This window comes from Manacus vitellinus, unplaced genomic scaffold, assembly GCF_001715985.3.
Source record: "Manacus vitellinus isolate BGI_N305 unplaced genomic scaffold, ASM171598v3 scaffold_23_pilon, whole genome shotgun sequence".
Lineage (NCBI taxonomy): Eukaryota > Metazoa > Chordata > Aves > Passeriformes > Pipridae > Manacus > Manacus vitellinus.
In genome coordinates this window covers 5,909,782-5,924,256 of record NW_021939718.1, presented here as the reverse complement: position 1 = coordinate 5,924,256, position 14,475 = coordinate 5,909,782, and the positions used below count along the sequence as shown (strand labels likewise).

At 37.7% G+C, this 14,475-nt stretch overlaps 1 protein-coding gene across 9 annotated transcripts in view; it reads left to right on the top strand.

Moving 5' to 3' along the window:
- The window catches only part of EPB41L4A (erythrocyte membrane protein band 4.1 like 4A), a 130,642-nt gene that overhangs the window by 69,867 nt on the left and 46,300 nt on the right, over nucleotides 1–14,475 (top strand). For all 9 annotated transcript variants that reach the window (XR_001920685.1, XM_018072884.2, XM_018072883.2 and 6 more), the window contains exons 6-9: nucleotides 225–345; nucleotides 3,991–4,078; nucleotides 6,203–6,291; nucleotides 6,681–6,744. Coding sequence is in view for 8 of the 9 variants with exons in the window: in XM_018072884.2 (XP_017928373.1) it covers nucleotides 225–345; nucleotides 3,991–4,078; nucleotides 6,203–6,291; nucleotides 6,681–6,744 (362 nt within the window). In the remaining variant the exon portion in view is untranslated. The remainder of the gene's footprint in view (nucleotides 1–224; nucleotides 346–3,990; nucleotides 4,079–6,202; nucleotides 6,292–6,680; nucleotides 6,745–14,475) is intronic.

The window sequence follows — 14,475 nt, the reverse complement described above, 5'->3', positions numbered from 1 at the left end:
AAAAATTATTTTTATTTTGAAAGTGAATTTAATATCTAGGAAATACATCAATATTTTATTGAAAAAGGAAGCCATGTGATTCCTCACAAGAAACAATGCCGCTAGAAGACCTTCCCTCTGGGTGTTTCAGGATATTTATCTCCATTTGCACTCCCAGACATATTTTCTGGTTGAGATAAAACATTGAAAATAGGTGACCTTTGTTTTCTTCTTGTGTCCTGCAGCTGAGCTGGGGGACTATGACCCGTACAAGCACACCGCAGGCTATGTTTCAGAGTACCGCTTTGTCCCAGACCAGAAGGAAGAGCTGGAGGATGCCATAGAGCAGATACACAAAACTCTGATGTAAGAATTCAGTACTGTTGGGAACCTGTTGGTTAATGCCAGATTCAGAGATGCTTGGTAGGTGGGGAGGAACAATTTGTGGTACAGAGCGGAGATCTCTGGACCTGAGGAAAGAGCACAGGGCATCCAGTTGTGCTTTTCAGAAACAGAAAAGGTTTTATATAACTGAAGTTGTTCTTTTAGGAACTGGGTAGGACAATAACTGGAAATGTGAAATCTGTCAGACCTAGGTATGGGTGTTTCAGAACCAGCAGTTTTAGTAAAACGTGCCAGAAGTTCAACCATATATAAAGCCAAAATAAACATTTACTTGCTTATGTCCAAGCTCATGTTCATGGTAAGTGTAAAGATGCTTGTTCTAACAAATCCAAGTTAGGGGCAATTGTGATATATTTGTTAAGATGAGAGCAATAAGAAACATTTTATGAATATGCTCATCAAACTATTTGTCAAAGTAATGCAGAGATAATCACCCATCTTGTATGTAGATCTAGACATCTTGATTCTCTTGCTGTAATGAAGCCACAATCTGGATAAAGGTTAAGTAATTTTTGCCTGTAGTATTGTTTATTACTGTGATTTGCGTCTTGTTTAATCAGAATAGGTATAACTCAGGGTCACAGCTGTTCTCTTTGAAAAGTTCTCCAGTAATTGCAGCCTGTGACAGTTGCCACAATGCCTGAGCTTTCTCTTCCAGGGAAGAGAGTCTGTTGTTCAATAAGTATTTCTGTGAGGTTACATGACAGCATTATAGTAATTGATGTATTTCAGAGAATTTGCTACAGATGCTTCTGTGAAGTAAAAAAGTACTGGTTTTTCTGTTCCAGAGGTTGGAGACTGAGTCACAGATAGTTTGCTGGGTTCAACATCACAGAATTTGTTTGTGAGAATGAAACTTGAGGTTAATTACTGTGAACCAGGCCACCAATACTAAGCAGCCTTTATTCCTCTCTCCCCAGTTTCTGTAGTCATTAGTGTAGTCATCAGTAAATCTTATTGAGACCCATTTGCTTCAAAAGGTTTGTAACCTTGAAGATGAAATTCAGAAGCCAGGGGAACAGTGGTTGTGGAGTGTTAACTGTCATAACAGTCTCTAGTGTTTTTATATGCTTATTAACTTAGGCCTCTGATACTCTCTTGCTGCTTGACTGCAGTTAGGTGTCAGGGTATTAGCAGCAGCAGAACAAAGGGTAAAATTAAGGTGTACCCACTACTAGCTCAGCCTGATTTTTATCATCAGCGCTCTCAACATTGACTTCTGCACAGGTGACAGCAATCTCTTTAGTTAAGAAGTTTGAAGCTGTAATGACTGAAGGCATCCTAAATTATCTCATGGATTGGAGATGTTTCCGGGACAGGTTTGTTATATAGTTTGGAAGAACTGTTTTATTCTTTCTGGATCTCAGCACAAAAACACAGGGCTTGTTTGTTTGGTTTTTTCAGGACAGCTGTAGCACAGCATATACCTTGTTTCTGCTAGTTACGTCCAGAAAAACAGTTTTTGATTGCATGTTTTCTCTCAGTTTTGTTTTACACGGCACAGTAGCTATTCAGGGATTCAGTAAGGATGCAGTTTTCTGAGGAAATTTCTAAATCAAGAAAGGTGAGGGAAGTCAGAGGGTGGAGGGGGTTTCTGACTGCATCAAGTCTTTGCAGCCTCCCTGCTGTGACTGTTGTCCCATCTATAAACCAGCATGACAATCCCAAGGTCGAATAGCAGTGTGAGGTGACCCAAAGTCATCATGCACATGTGGAGGATCAAGCAGTGACTTCGGGCTTCCATCTTCTTCCTTCAGAAGCTCCAGCTCACATCTTTACTTCCTTTAATCTTTTTTGCAAATACAGGTTTTTATACAAATATGAAACATTATGTTACGTTTGTAACATGTAGGTATGTTATAAAAAGACACACACTTATTTGTCATTTCAGCCCTTTGGTACTTTCAGAGATAAATGAAAACAGAGGAATAAGTGCATCAGCATTTTTCTGAGAAAGGTCACTAAGGACAGACTAGCATCAGTATTTAAATTGGTGCTGGATTCTAGCACTAATTCAGTAATGGGGTAATCCACTTTTCTCGGGACTGATATTTAGTCTGCTTGGGAGCTCACTGAGATAGTACTGCTCCAGTGAACAAAATTATGCTGTGGACTAAATTTTTAGAGCAAAAGTTGATAAAAGATATGACAGATGTGACATCATTGATGTGCTGAGTATCCAGAGTTCTACGTATTGTGAATACAGACAATGAATTACACATCTACTGGGAAATCCAGCTCTAGAAGAAAGAAAGGGATTTTTCTTATGAGCTTTAGATCTGCTGCTTTTCCAGGAGTCTTTGGAAAGAAGAGCTATCATCTGAAGCAGGGGTAAGATGAGCTGGATCAGCCCATCTTTCAGATACAAAGGAGGCATTTTGAAAACCTCTACTGTTGCATTTAGCAATGCCATTTCACGTCTTTGACATTGGATGTGGGTTTTACCTTGTCAGGCATAACACAAAGTTGGGAAAACCTGGACAGTAGCTGCTAGGCTAGAGAGAATGGGAAGACAAGAAGCAGGAATGTGCATATTACAGGACCTTTCAAGGTTCCATATTACAGGACCTTTCCTTGAATCAAAATGTTGAGCTCTGCTTCACACATTGGATTTGAAAGGTAGCAAATCCAGTGAAGTATTTCCCTAAGAAAAGAATCACAGGGTGAAGCTGGTTATACATCTTTTTGAGTTGATATTTATATAAGATGTGCTGTACTTTCCCAATAACAGTCCAGTAGCTTTCACAGAAGTGTTGAAATGGAGTGAAAATGAAAATGCAGTTTCAGCTATTTCAAGCTTACAGACCAGAATCTTACTCTTTTATCAATGGCAGATATTAAGGGAAGAACAAATTAAATTCTGAGGGTAAGGATTTAAATTTATTTAGTTATTTTGTTCTTTTCGAAAATAAATACTTCGTCGGTGAAGTCAGATATGTTCCTAGTAGTTGTTTTGGTTTTTTTGTTTTTTTTTTTTTCCTCCCCAGTTGTTTACTACCAGAATGCAGCTGATGGTACTTTTCAACTGATGGATTGATATCTGCAGATAGGAAGGCATGCTGGATCTTTGAAACTGCTAATCCCATGAGACAAATGCCAAACTTTGTTTTCACAGTAGAACACTGGGCTCTTGCCATTTGGTGTGACTTTCTATAGGCAAGGTTTTTTGAAGAAAGGAATATTTTATCTGAAGTCATGAACCTTACTTTCAGAAATCATCTGTAGCTTCAGCACTGCTATGGGGAAATAGTACCCCAGTGAGCCATACCATTCCTGCTTCAGTGAAAATCATGTAGTTATTGGGAAAGAAGTTATTTGGCATATTGTAGCCTAAAAATAGAATATCTGAAGTGTGTTTACGGGGAAAAGGTTAGCCACTGTACTAGGCACACATTGTAATATGATAGCATATATGTCTGTGGTAGGAGACCAGTAGAGATCTAGTCTTACTTGGAGCAAGAAGTAGAGTGTTGAAAAGACAAAGTAACAGTCTAAAAAATGGTAGGAAGGTCTGTGTATGTGTCCAGCAAACTGTATTTATTAATATGATCGATTTTTATATTTTGACTGGAAGTGCAAAGTTCTTACACAGGATTTTGTTTACAGGGGTCAAGTTCCTGCTGAGGCAGAAGTAAACTACTTAGGCGTGGCCAAATCCCTGGAAATGTATGGAGTTGATCTCCATCCTGTTTATGTAAGTATTGTTTAAACTTGCTAACAGTGAAAAAAAAAAATTGTACTAATGCAGGAAACAGTCCACAGAATAACTTGAAAGGAAACACTGTACTTAAGAAATGCAAAGGAAGAGATACTTATGGATGGAGACAATTCAGTCATTCATACATACAGAAGCCTAATGATTTTCAGATGAAATGCTGTGATTCTATTACACCTATAAAAAAGCCATCAGTTATGCTCTGGAAAAAAACAGTTCGGATAGATAAGAAGTAAATAGAGAAAGTCTCAGGAGAGAGGAGTGAGAGCTATAGCCTTTGTCTTTGACAGAAAAATTTGCATATTATTCTTGTTTAATAAGAACAAGTGTCTCCTGAAACCTTTTCAATACTGTTGCAAAAATTAGGGTGGGGTAGCAGCAGCATATCTGGCTTTTTAAAATATTTGTCATGAAGGTTTTACTAAAGATCCAGAGTACATTTTCAGTTTTTCCCAAGTTGCATCATGCAGCATTGCAAGTTATCTGTATTGCCTCATCAAAAGCCTTCACTTTTTTTGTATATCAGCATTAAATTGGGATTGGATCCAAGTCATCACCTGGAGGCTATGTGCTGCTAATGGAAACATCATTCTATCTTGTTTGAATAATTGCACTTGTGGCGGGTTTTTTTTTAATAAAAGAAAATCAGGAGTTCAAATGGGAAGTTGTAATGTAGATAGTTCATTGAGTTGGATGAACACTTAGTAAAATTGCTTGAAAGAAAATAAAGAAATCAAGATACTACCAGAAGATTAAGTGTGTATTTCCTACCAAAAAATGTGTAGCCTGCAATATAAAGTATTTTCTAATGCACCCTGTGGCTTAATTGTATTCATATCTCGTGCTCTGTGCCCCTCCCACCCATAGAAAACTGGGGGAGTGAACTGGAACAAGATTCAACATAATTCAACAAAATCATGTTAAATTAGCAGAGCTTGGAATTATTTTTTTCCTCATCGCTTGCTTTTGCTGTGCAATGAAATCCCTACCTGGGTAGTGAGGGATGATTTCCAATATGCCCAAGTCTAATCCATGAACAACATTGTTCCTTCTTATATTACAGCAGCAGCAGAAGCCCTCATTTGAGACTGAAGCCACACACATAATGAGATGTAGTTCTTTTTCTCATTTGATCATATTAAAAGTAAAGTCACCTTTAGCAGTTAATTCACTGAGCAGCACAGTCAGAACTTGACAGGTGTGCTTGACTTCGTAAGGTCTGTAATTACACAGGGCACTTTCCACAGCAAGTCTGTCTCATGATTAGTGTTTTTTTGCTGTTCATGCTCTGCTAGTTTAGAGATCGCAGTGCTCTTCCTCATTGCCTAAAGTGGGCAGATGAATGAACTTTTTCAGTTAACTTTCTTTTAACCTCATCCACTAAGGTTTGCACTCTTTCAAATTTAGGGTGCTTCTGATTTTGGTTACTGACCATGAACTGCGGAGGTGGGCACTTTCTGCCCCTCAGCACCAGCATTTTCACCCTGTTCTCTCTCAGATTTATTTGTATACTGACTTCAGGAATGGTTTCCTTTGGAGGACATGATGCATGTGGCTGTTCCCTGTATGCCATTGCCCATTCTGAACAAAACAAAACAAAACAAAAAGCTTGTCTCTCCCAAAGGAGCTACTTCACCTTTTAGCAGTATGCAACTGACACTAGTTTAGGCTGGAGAGGGCAGCTGTGTGGTTGTATCATAGTAGAATAGATCAGAAAATTGCTATTTTCCTTTAGCTGAAAGTTGAGATATCTGTTACATTCATGCCTCAATAAACAGTTTAGTTTCTGAGTTTTGGCCATCTGCCAAATAGCCAAAAGTAATTCCATATTAAAAAAAATTTTTGTTTTTCACCATGGCATGTGGAAACTCATTCTTTCCCTCGCTGCCATTCTTTCCCTCGCTGCCATTCTTTCTTGCCTCATTGCCCCCTTGCCTACAAAGTCTTGTATAGGATCTTGTCTGTAGATCAGGTACTGTTTTCCCATTTGCACAGAGAGCAAAACAGTATATTCAAGTCATCAGGATGACTTCCTCACTGGACCTCAGTGATATTGTGATAAAACTTGCAACTGTATGAATGACATACACTTTTATTTTCTAGGGTGAAAACAAATCTGAATACTTTTTAGGATTAACACCCATAGGAGTTGTTGTCTACAAGAATAAAAAACAAGTAGGAAAATATTTCTGGTATGTATTATTTAAATGTGCAGTCTGCACTAACACAAAAATAGTGTTGTATGGAAATGTATGGTTTGTGATATCTCTTTGAAAGCTTAATTATAGCAATAGAAAAAAGTATACTTGAAATTCTTAATATTTCTCTGTATTATGCAGATTTTTAATTCTTTGATAATCTATGTATTGAAAACAGTAGATCACCTTTACCATACTCACGTTGAAATGTTTACATACCACTAATTTTTTGCTGATATCTGGGTCATACCTGAAAAATAAACCTACCTGTGAATTCGTTTTTGTCTTTGTGTGTAAATATATACAACTTAATATTTTATGATGCATGAAATTAAAGGCTCATGAAGTTCTGTCTTGTCTTTTTTTTCTCCTCAATATTACAGGCCTAGAATTACAAAAGTTCACTTCAAGGAAACACAGTTTGAACTTAGAGTCCTGGGAAAAGATGTAAGTTTTTATTTAAGCCTGAAAGGATAAAGAAGTAATCTCAGGTCTAATGACATTGGAAATTTTATATGTCCATCAAAGTCTAATTTATTTTATTGAAATTTACTGTTAGAAAACATCAAAGTGAAATTCATAGTATTGATAATTACTGCAAGAAAATAACATTATCCTCACGTGCAGTATCCTAGAATTGTAAGATGGTTTGGGTTACAAGGAAGCTCAAAGATCACCTCATTCCAAACCCACTGCTACGGTCAGGGACACCTTTCACTAGACCACGTTGGTCAAAGCGCCACCCAGCCCGTCCTTGAATGTTCCTGAAGTGGCTTGCAGTTTTGTTAAAGGGAGAGATGAAAGAAAGGTTTTCTGTGCACACTTTGTAGCAAGGGGAAAGAACTTCAGCAGTACTGAAGTAGGAATTTTATGACGAATTTTTATCATTTTACATTGTGCTCTATAAATCAGACTGCTTCTGCAATGCCTTGGTATTGTGGAAGTGCTTTTAAAGTGCTTTTGAACTAGGATGCAGGGAAGCTAATATTAAAAAAATGTGGATGAAGAAAAACTCAAAAAGCTGTTGGGCACAAAAGTAATTTTGTAGCTAGGACACAAGCAGCCATATTATACCGCTTGAAACCTATTTGTCAGAACTTAACATCGTGCACTGTTAGGCCATTTGAGAGAAAGCAATCTGGGTTCCGGTGGAGCAAGTACAACAGTTCGATAGCGGGAGAGGAGGTTTTAAGGTAGAGTCAGTGTAAAAAAGACAAAGATATTCATCACCTATGAAGCCTGTGGGGTAGGGGGAGGGAGGAAGTGTTGAGGAGGTAGGAAAAATAATGAAGTGTAATAAAGCAAATAGTTGCAGTCAGTCTATGAATTTTGGTTTCTGATTGAGTTACAGTTTAGTTTGAGGAATTGTTTTTTTGAAAATACTTTGTATGTCACTTTGGAAGATCAGGACTGTTTATAGTTTATAGTTTTAAGTGGTATTAACCTGCTGGCAGTAATCCCCTTTACTGTTTTTCATGTGTCTTCGTTCACCTATATAGTGGTTGTCAGTTGCATCTGTGATTTTTCCATGAGGCCTTTTGGTATGTTGAGTACATTCCTCAAAATATAAGTGTACTGCTGACTGGTTGTCTTGCTTCTGTCACAGACAGCGTTTTTTGTCTCCACAGATGTATTGGCAAATTTTGCCTTTGATACTCCCAAGTGGTTTGGTGTGGTAATCTGTAGATTTTCTTTCTGATGGTGTGTTTGTTGAAATAGGAGAGCTGTTGGAAAGCTGGGGGAGGGAAGGGTGGGAAAACTTGTCACAGTGTTTCATGTAAAGGGTGAATGATAGTTCATGTATAGTGTATAGTTCATGTATAGTTCACCTTTTACTTTTACCTTTTACAAGTTCGAGTTTAACTTTGAATTAATTGCTTGGAAGTGAAGCTGCAGTTTCTGTTTGATGCCATATTTCTATAGTTTTTGTCTGAACCATGTGCAATTGCAAAGTTTTAACATGCCAAGTAGAAAACCTGGAAGCTTTAGAAAATGTGCCTAATTTGAGACTGTGAATGTTGATGGCTGGTGAAAACTTACTATTGTGATCATAAGGCAGACATTTCGACAGAATTTAGTAGTTTCAAGCCTTGACAGGTACTTCTAGGAAACTGTTCAAATGAATGGTAAGTACAAGGGTGTGTACCATCATTAAATTCTCCTTGGCATCTAATACTAATTTGAAGTGTTTGTACAGTACTTCATATCCTAAGATGATCAGGAAAGACCAAAATGGCACAGAAAGATCTTCTTTTCCCTTTTTGTTAAGAGTCTGGTGGTACTTTGAACAAAATTATATCTTGAAATAAGTAAACAGTATCCTTAGTCTCTAGAGTAAAGCTGTTGTAACAATTTATGCTGTTCTATACCCAGAGGAGGAAAAGCTCATCAGTGTATTTGTACGAATGTATGCTCCAATACTCCTTGAAAAATTAATGTGCAAATTCATTTTATTCCTCTGTTTTTTTTGGAATAAATGCCATCACTTTGTCCTTCCGTGTGGGACATGACTATATGTTAGGAGAGTAAATGTGCCATTTTCACTCCATCCTTCCTCCAGGGATATCACTTTACAGCCCAGGGAATGAATACTTTCCTTGTATCAGATGTGCTATATCAAGTCTGGAATGTTTTACATGTTTCCAGTTAGCTGGAGAGAACTCCAGAAAATACTCAGGAAGAGTAGAAATAATAGGGATTTTCTCATTTCTCGAATGGCACTTTATGGCATATAGTGAGGAAGCTAACACCATCTAATGGAGCAGATTATTTCTGAGTGAATCGAGTGCTTTGTGTGAATCATGTTTTCCATATGGTAATGAAAACTGTGTAGGGTGTATTTTGGTTCATGTTTCCACACACACTGGCTGCCTTTATTCACGCTGACAGCCACCTTTCATGAGTACCCCTGCTCATCAAGAGGAAACTGTTGGTGCCTTTAGTACCAGTGAAGTGCTGCTTTTTCCCTTGTGGTAACTTCTTTATTTTCTCTTCCTGAGAATTTTTTGAGATTTTTTCAAACCTACCAGAATGGTGTGGAAATGGGCATCCAGATATTCTTGACAGATGACAGATGTGGCAGTATAAATGTACAGGTCCATATCATTAGGCTGCCTAAAAATCACACTGTGGAGTGTCTGTGTCAGCCCTGCTTGTGGCTACTCATTTTGTTGTTTACATTGCTTCACTTTTCATAAACTTGATGTTTACTGAGTGGAAATATTATTGCTTAGTGTCTGATAATGAAATAAGGTGCTTCGTCTTTTCTGTTTTGTAGTGTAACCTCTTGTACTCCTTCATATCTCTTCCATGAAAAGAATTCCTGTATATTTAACTTCCTTGCATTTTTTCCTGCATACCTGTTGCTATTGTGTACAAGCATGACCATCAGTATTTTTGTTTTATCTTTCACTACTTTCCTTGTATTATGTTTTGTCCCTGAGGCTATTGCCCCTTCATAAACAAGATACCACCTTTAATATTTGTCCATCCATGACTTATTCTGACATGTGAGACTGAAACTCTTTCACTGATGTTAATCATTCAATGAGTATTTCGTTGTCCCCTGAGTGGACCCATGCTGTGAATTCTGAACTATAAACATGTTAGGTTTTCTGTGGCACCTCTAAGTATCGGCATGAAAATAGGAACCCTTTCCCTGCAAGGACTGCACAGAAGGACTCCCTGAACATGACAAACAATTGCAAAAAATGTGTGAAAATGAGAGACGTTTTTATTTTCTTGCAGTTTTCTTTAGGAAAACAGAAATCCATCTAGCACCTGTGCACAATTCCTGGTAGGGATAGATGTCTGTTGAGCAATCTTGCTGGAAACAATCCAGCAATATAGGTGGCTGCCAAAGCCCTTCCCTCTCCACCAGCAACACAGAGCTTGTTCACAGTGGATGCACTATGTGGAAGTGAGTAGTCGAAGGGGTGCACAGCACACCTTCTGTTACTTCCCCCATGTGAGGAACATGACCGACTCCCCTAGATTTTTCTCTCAACTAAGGACATGAAACAAAACACCAAAAAACATGCTTTAATAGAGTGTGTGGGCTGGTAATGCAAATGTAATAATATGCAGGAGTGAGAGATGTGGGGCTTTTTTTGCCTGTAGGTACCAAGCACTTCTGTGCTGTTCCCCACAACCCCCTGCTGTTTTCTATAACTGCACCTTTTACTTCAGTTGCACTGTGTCTGAACATGCACATGAATGATTTCACTTCTTCACAGAGTTTATGAAAAGCTTTTCATGTTTTTCATGTTTCTCATTCACCAAACCAGAAAGCATTCAATGTGCAAAGCACTTGCTTTCATTATTTTTGTTGTAAAGGAGGGTCTTTTTGAATTCTGAATTTTATATCGCAAGAGATTTTGAAATTTGGGTATTTTAAGTCAGAACAACCTACAAAACTGTGCAGTTGAAAATGATTTACACACTTTCAAGACATGCCTTCCTCTGCAGTCTTCCATATTCAGGTGAAGAGGCCTATCTCAGCTGAATTTATAAAGTGAAATTGGTAAAGACTCTTCAAGAGCAATACCAAACACTGATGCAAATCAGAAGTATATAATACTCCCCATTTTGGTGACTGAAAGTTGTCTAAATACAGTATTTTTCTGTTCTTTTAAATAGTCTCAGAAAACCCTGTAAATATGCTTTATTTTTTTCAATCTGCTTTTCCTAAGTGTTAGAAATATGAAAAATAATTATATTAATAAAGTGCTTCAGCTGTACCTCTTCTTTTCCTATCAAACGCTATATTCCATCTTGAGTTACAAGTTCTAGCCAGGAACTTTTAATTTGATATATTGCTCCTAAATTTCTTGGGAAGACTGAACAGGGTTTGAAGGTATATTCCTCCCAGTCTTAAGTCCAATTTAGCTTATGTACAATTTCCAGACAAAAATAGCATTTTGATCTTCCTTATGGTTTAAGAATTTCAAGTGACTTTTGTATCATTTGCATTTGCACCTACTTAAGTCAGAGTGGTAGTGGAGGATGGAGGTGAGCCAGCACAGTGGTATTAATATGTCATATTTAGTTTGTTTTGGTTGGTTGGGTGTTCTCTTGTCTTTTCTTAACCACTTTTTGAGCCATCTTAGAAGGAATGTAAGACTGGTTCAAGGCCTGCATAAACTTAAATTCACTGCCACTAAGGTGTTAATCTCAACTTTTTAAAAAAAATTCTTCTTTAGTATTTTTTAATTGTTATAATACAAGGCAGAGATATGTTTATTGCAATTTTGACATGCTTTATGCAAACTGGCACAGCTTCATTGATTTTAATTCCTGACTTAATACGACATTCTTAAAGATTGAGCTCATCTAACGACAAATAGTACATCATCTGTTACATAAGCTATGACTGGTATGCATTATGTAAATATATAAAGACAGAGTATTTTCTATTGAAATTAACAATTAATAGTATCCAGGTAGGTGCCTAACCTGGCAAAGAGGATTGTTGTGAAATAGTAGCTTCAGAGTTAGTGTTAGTATTTCTATTACATGTACGTGAATGTGTAGTACCTGAACATACAGTGGACTCTGTAATGGGGCAAGATCCCTCCTTATGTTACATTAGTGGTCAGTGCGACTGGGAAGAATGATGTGTGTGCTGGCAGGGTTCCCACTGTGCTTTTGGGGCTTCCTTATTTCATTTTCTGAGACTGGATTAATGGGATCCCATGTATGTCTTGTCATAAATTGTACCAGCTAAAGCCTGCTCCGAATCATAGGTTTTCACCGTGTTTTTGTCTGTAGGTGGGTACAGAGGAATGGATGTAAGACTGATGTGACTCTCTTTTCTTTGGACTAATCCACAGACTATACAAACAAGGGATCTTCTGGCCTCCAGGGGGGAAGAACTGTCATTTTAAGTGTGTGTCTTCTCTTCCAGCTGGACTTGACTTGCCCTCTCTGGGCACTGGGCTGTCTGAGCACAAAGCAGCTCTGAGCTTGAAAGCTGTGTGATCAGACTGGCGTGGCAAAGCAAACTGAGAGCTGTTTGCAAAGCACAGTGTGGGCATTCCTGGACTAGTGTTGTTGCTCCACCAGTTCCAGAGGCATTTTGTGGTTAGGCAGAGCAGTGACCCCTCTTACTTGTCTCCTTTGATGGCATTGGTAACCTGCTTTCAGTCTTTCAGTTAAGGGATGGAGGCATTGTGGTGTAGCACTGCACCAGTTGCCAGCTCTTTAGTGGAGATCTTAAAGGCCCTGCCAGATCATTCTTCTGGATGAATTGAGGGGTAGCATAAAGCAGAGAAGGACTACAGGTTTGGGTGTCCATCTGTGTGTAAGCTCATGGTGTAGTCAGGCTATCTGCATCCACTATTCTAGTCTCTCTCTCCTCCTATGGGTGAAAATGGTGGTGAGATTATGGCACTATGAGCTTTAGCATGTTTTGGAGATTACAAGACAAGTTTTTCAAGCATCTAAAAGGAGATGAATGTTTTATGTTTGTCCTCGCATTTTTTTAGTGTGTACCCTTTTCAGGATTAGGAGGAGGTGAGTCAAACAGCTCAACAGCTGGACACTGCTGCAAGGGTTGTGCCTGTCCTTTTGCAGCCTCTGCCCCCGTTGTCCTGCCCACTCCTTTGCTTGTGCAAGTCACAGATGGGATTGAAAATAACCATACAAAAATAAGTTGTTTTCTACTTGTTTGATGAGCAAAATGGGCTTCCTGAAAGAATAGTCGAACACCAAAATGGTTCAAAGGAGAGAGGAGATCTTTAGAGTGTTCAGATGACCAGGATTGCTCTGGAAGCAGTGAGATTTCATGGTTTACAATGCCTCACCTTTAATACACTGGTCACTCTGAAACCAACAGGATGAGTAGCCTATGGAAGTTTCTGAGGTACCAAACAACACTGAATGAGTTTAGAATTGTCATTTCCTGTAACTCATTAGTAAAAGTATAATAGGTCTTTGTGTCTTTTGGTTCAGATATATGAGAATAGTAAGAAAAAAAACCATCTAACACCCACTATGTGTAGGAAACCACAATGTTTCAAATGCTAAAAATGTTGCCTTTTATTGAAAACAGAATTTCAGAGTCTTAACAGGTGAGGTCATCCTTGCTTTACCTGTACAAATCAATTTGTTCTCTTAGGGGAGAGATGTTAAACCTCAAAGATATTACTGTTTTCAGTACTGCTTAATTTTCATATGTGCATTTATAAATTGTGAGGGTAATGGCAGTACTCTTGCAAGCCTTAAATAGTCTTAAAAAGTAAATAAAGTCCCAAATGTAGATGTGCTGTAAGCACTGTTGTGTTGGACTTAGTTGCAGTAAGTTACTGAATCCTTCACAGATAAGGTGAGAAATGGTGAAAGAATTTGAATTGTGTCCTCTGTGTTGGCATCGGGGATGAGTGTTTTAGGCTTTCTTTCTCTTTCTTTAGCAAAATTTAATTGTGTTATTTATTACAAGCATCCATTTTGAGGCAATAGTTTCCAGGCATGTATTTTAATTTTGAATTCAAATAAATAAACCTGGGTGTGTTATGAGAAGGCTAGTCAGTCCGTCCCATGATTTTTAGGCATATTGTATCACTTTCAATTTCTGAATTCCATAACTTTTTGATAAATTGGATCTATAGGGTTATGCTTTTTCTCTGAGTGCATTTGATTGCTGAGTACTAAATTTAGATGTTTCAGCATGTAGTTAATCATCAATCTTTTCCCTGATGGGAATCTTTCACTGAATGCCAGTGGCATTCAAACTGGTCTAATAGTAAGTTGTGGCAAAAATACCTTCTTTTAAAAATTACCTTAAAAAAAAAAAATCACCCCTGACTTTTCTCTGCCCTCTGACATCCCAGAAACTCTCTCTTTATTATATAATTATATAATTATATGTAATTATATATAATTATGTAATTAAATAATATATTTAATTATAAAATTAAATAAATTTAAATACAACAGAGGATTCTTTGCCTAAAAGTAAAATTTAGGAGTGGATGAAGAAGGAGCGAGATCATGCATATTGAAAGTGAGTTATTGACTTTTTTCCCCAACAGAAGCTAAATTGAGTCATCATATTGCATGAAGTTTGCAATACCACAGGCCTGACTTGATATCATTCTTTAAAAGATGACTGTAGATATGTGGGTTTATATGAAATCACATCAGATGACAGTCTGATATAGAAATTGTAATGTAAATCAG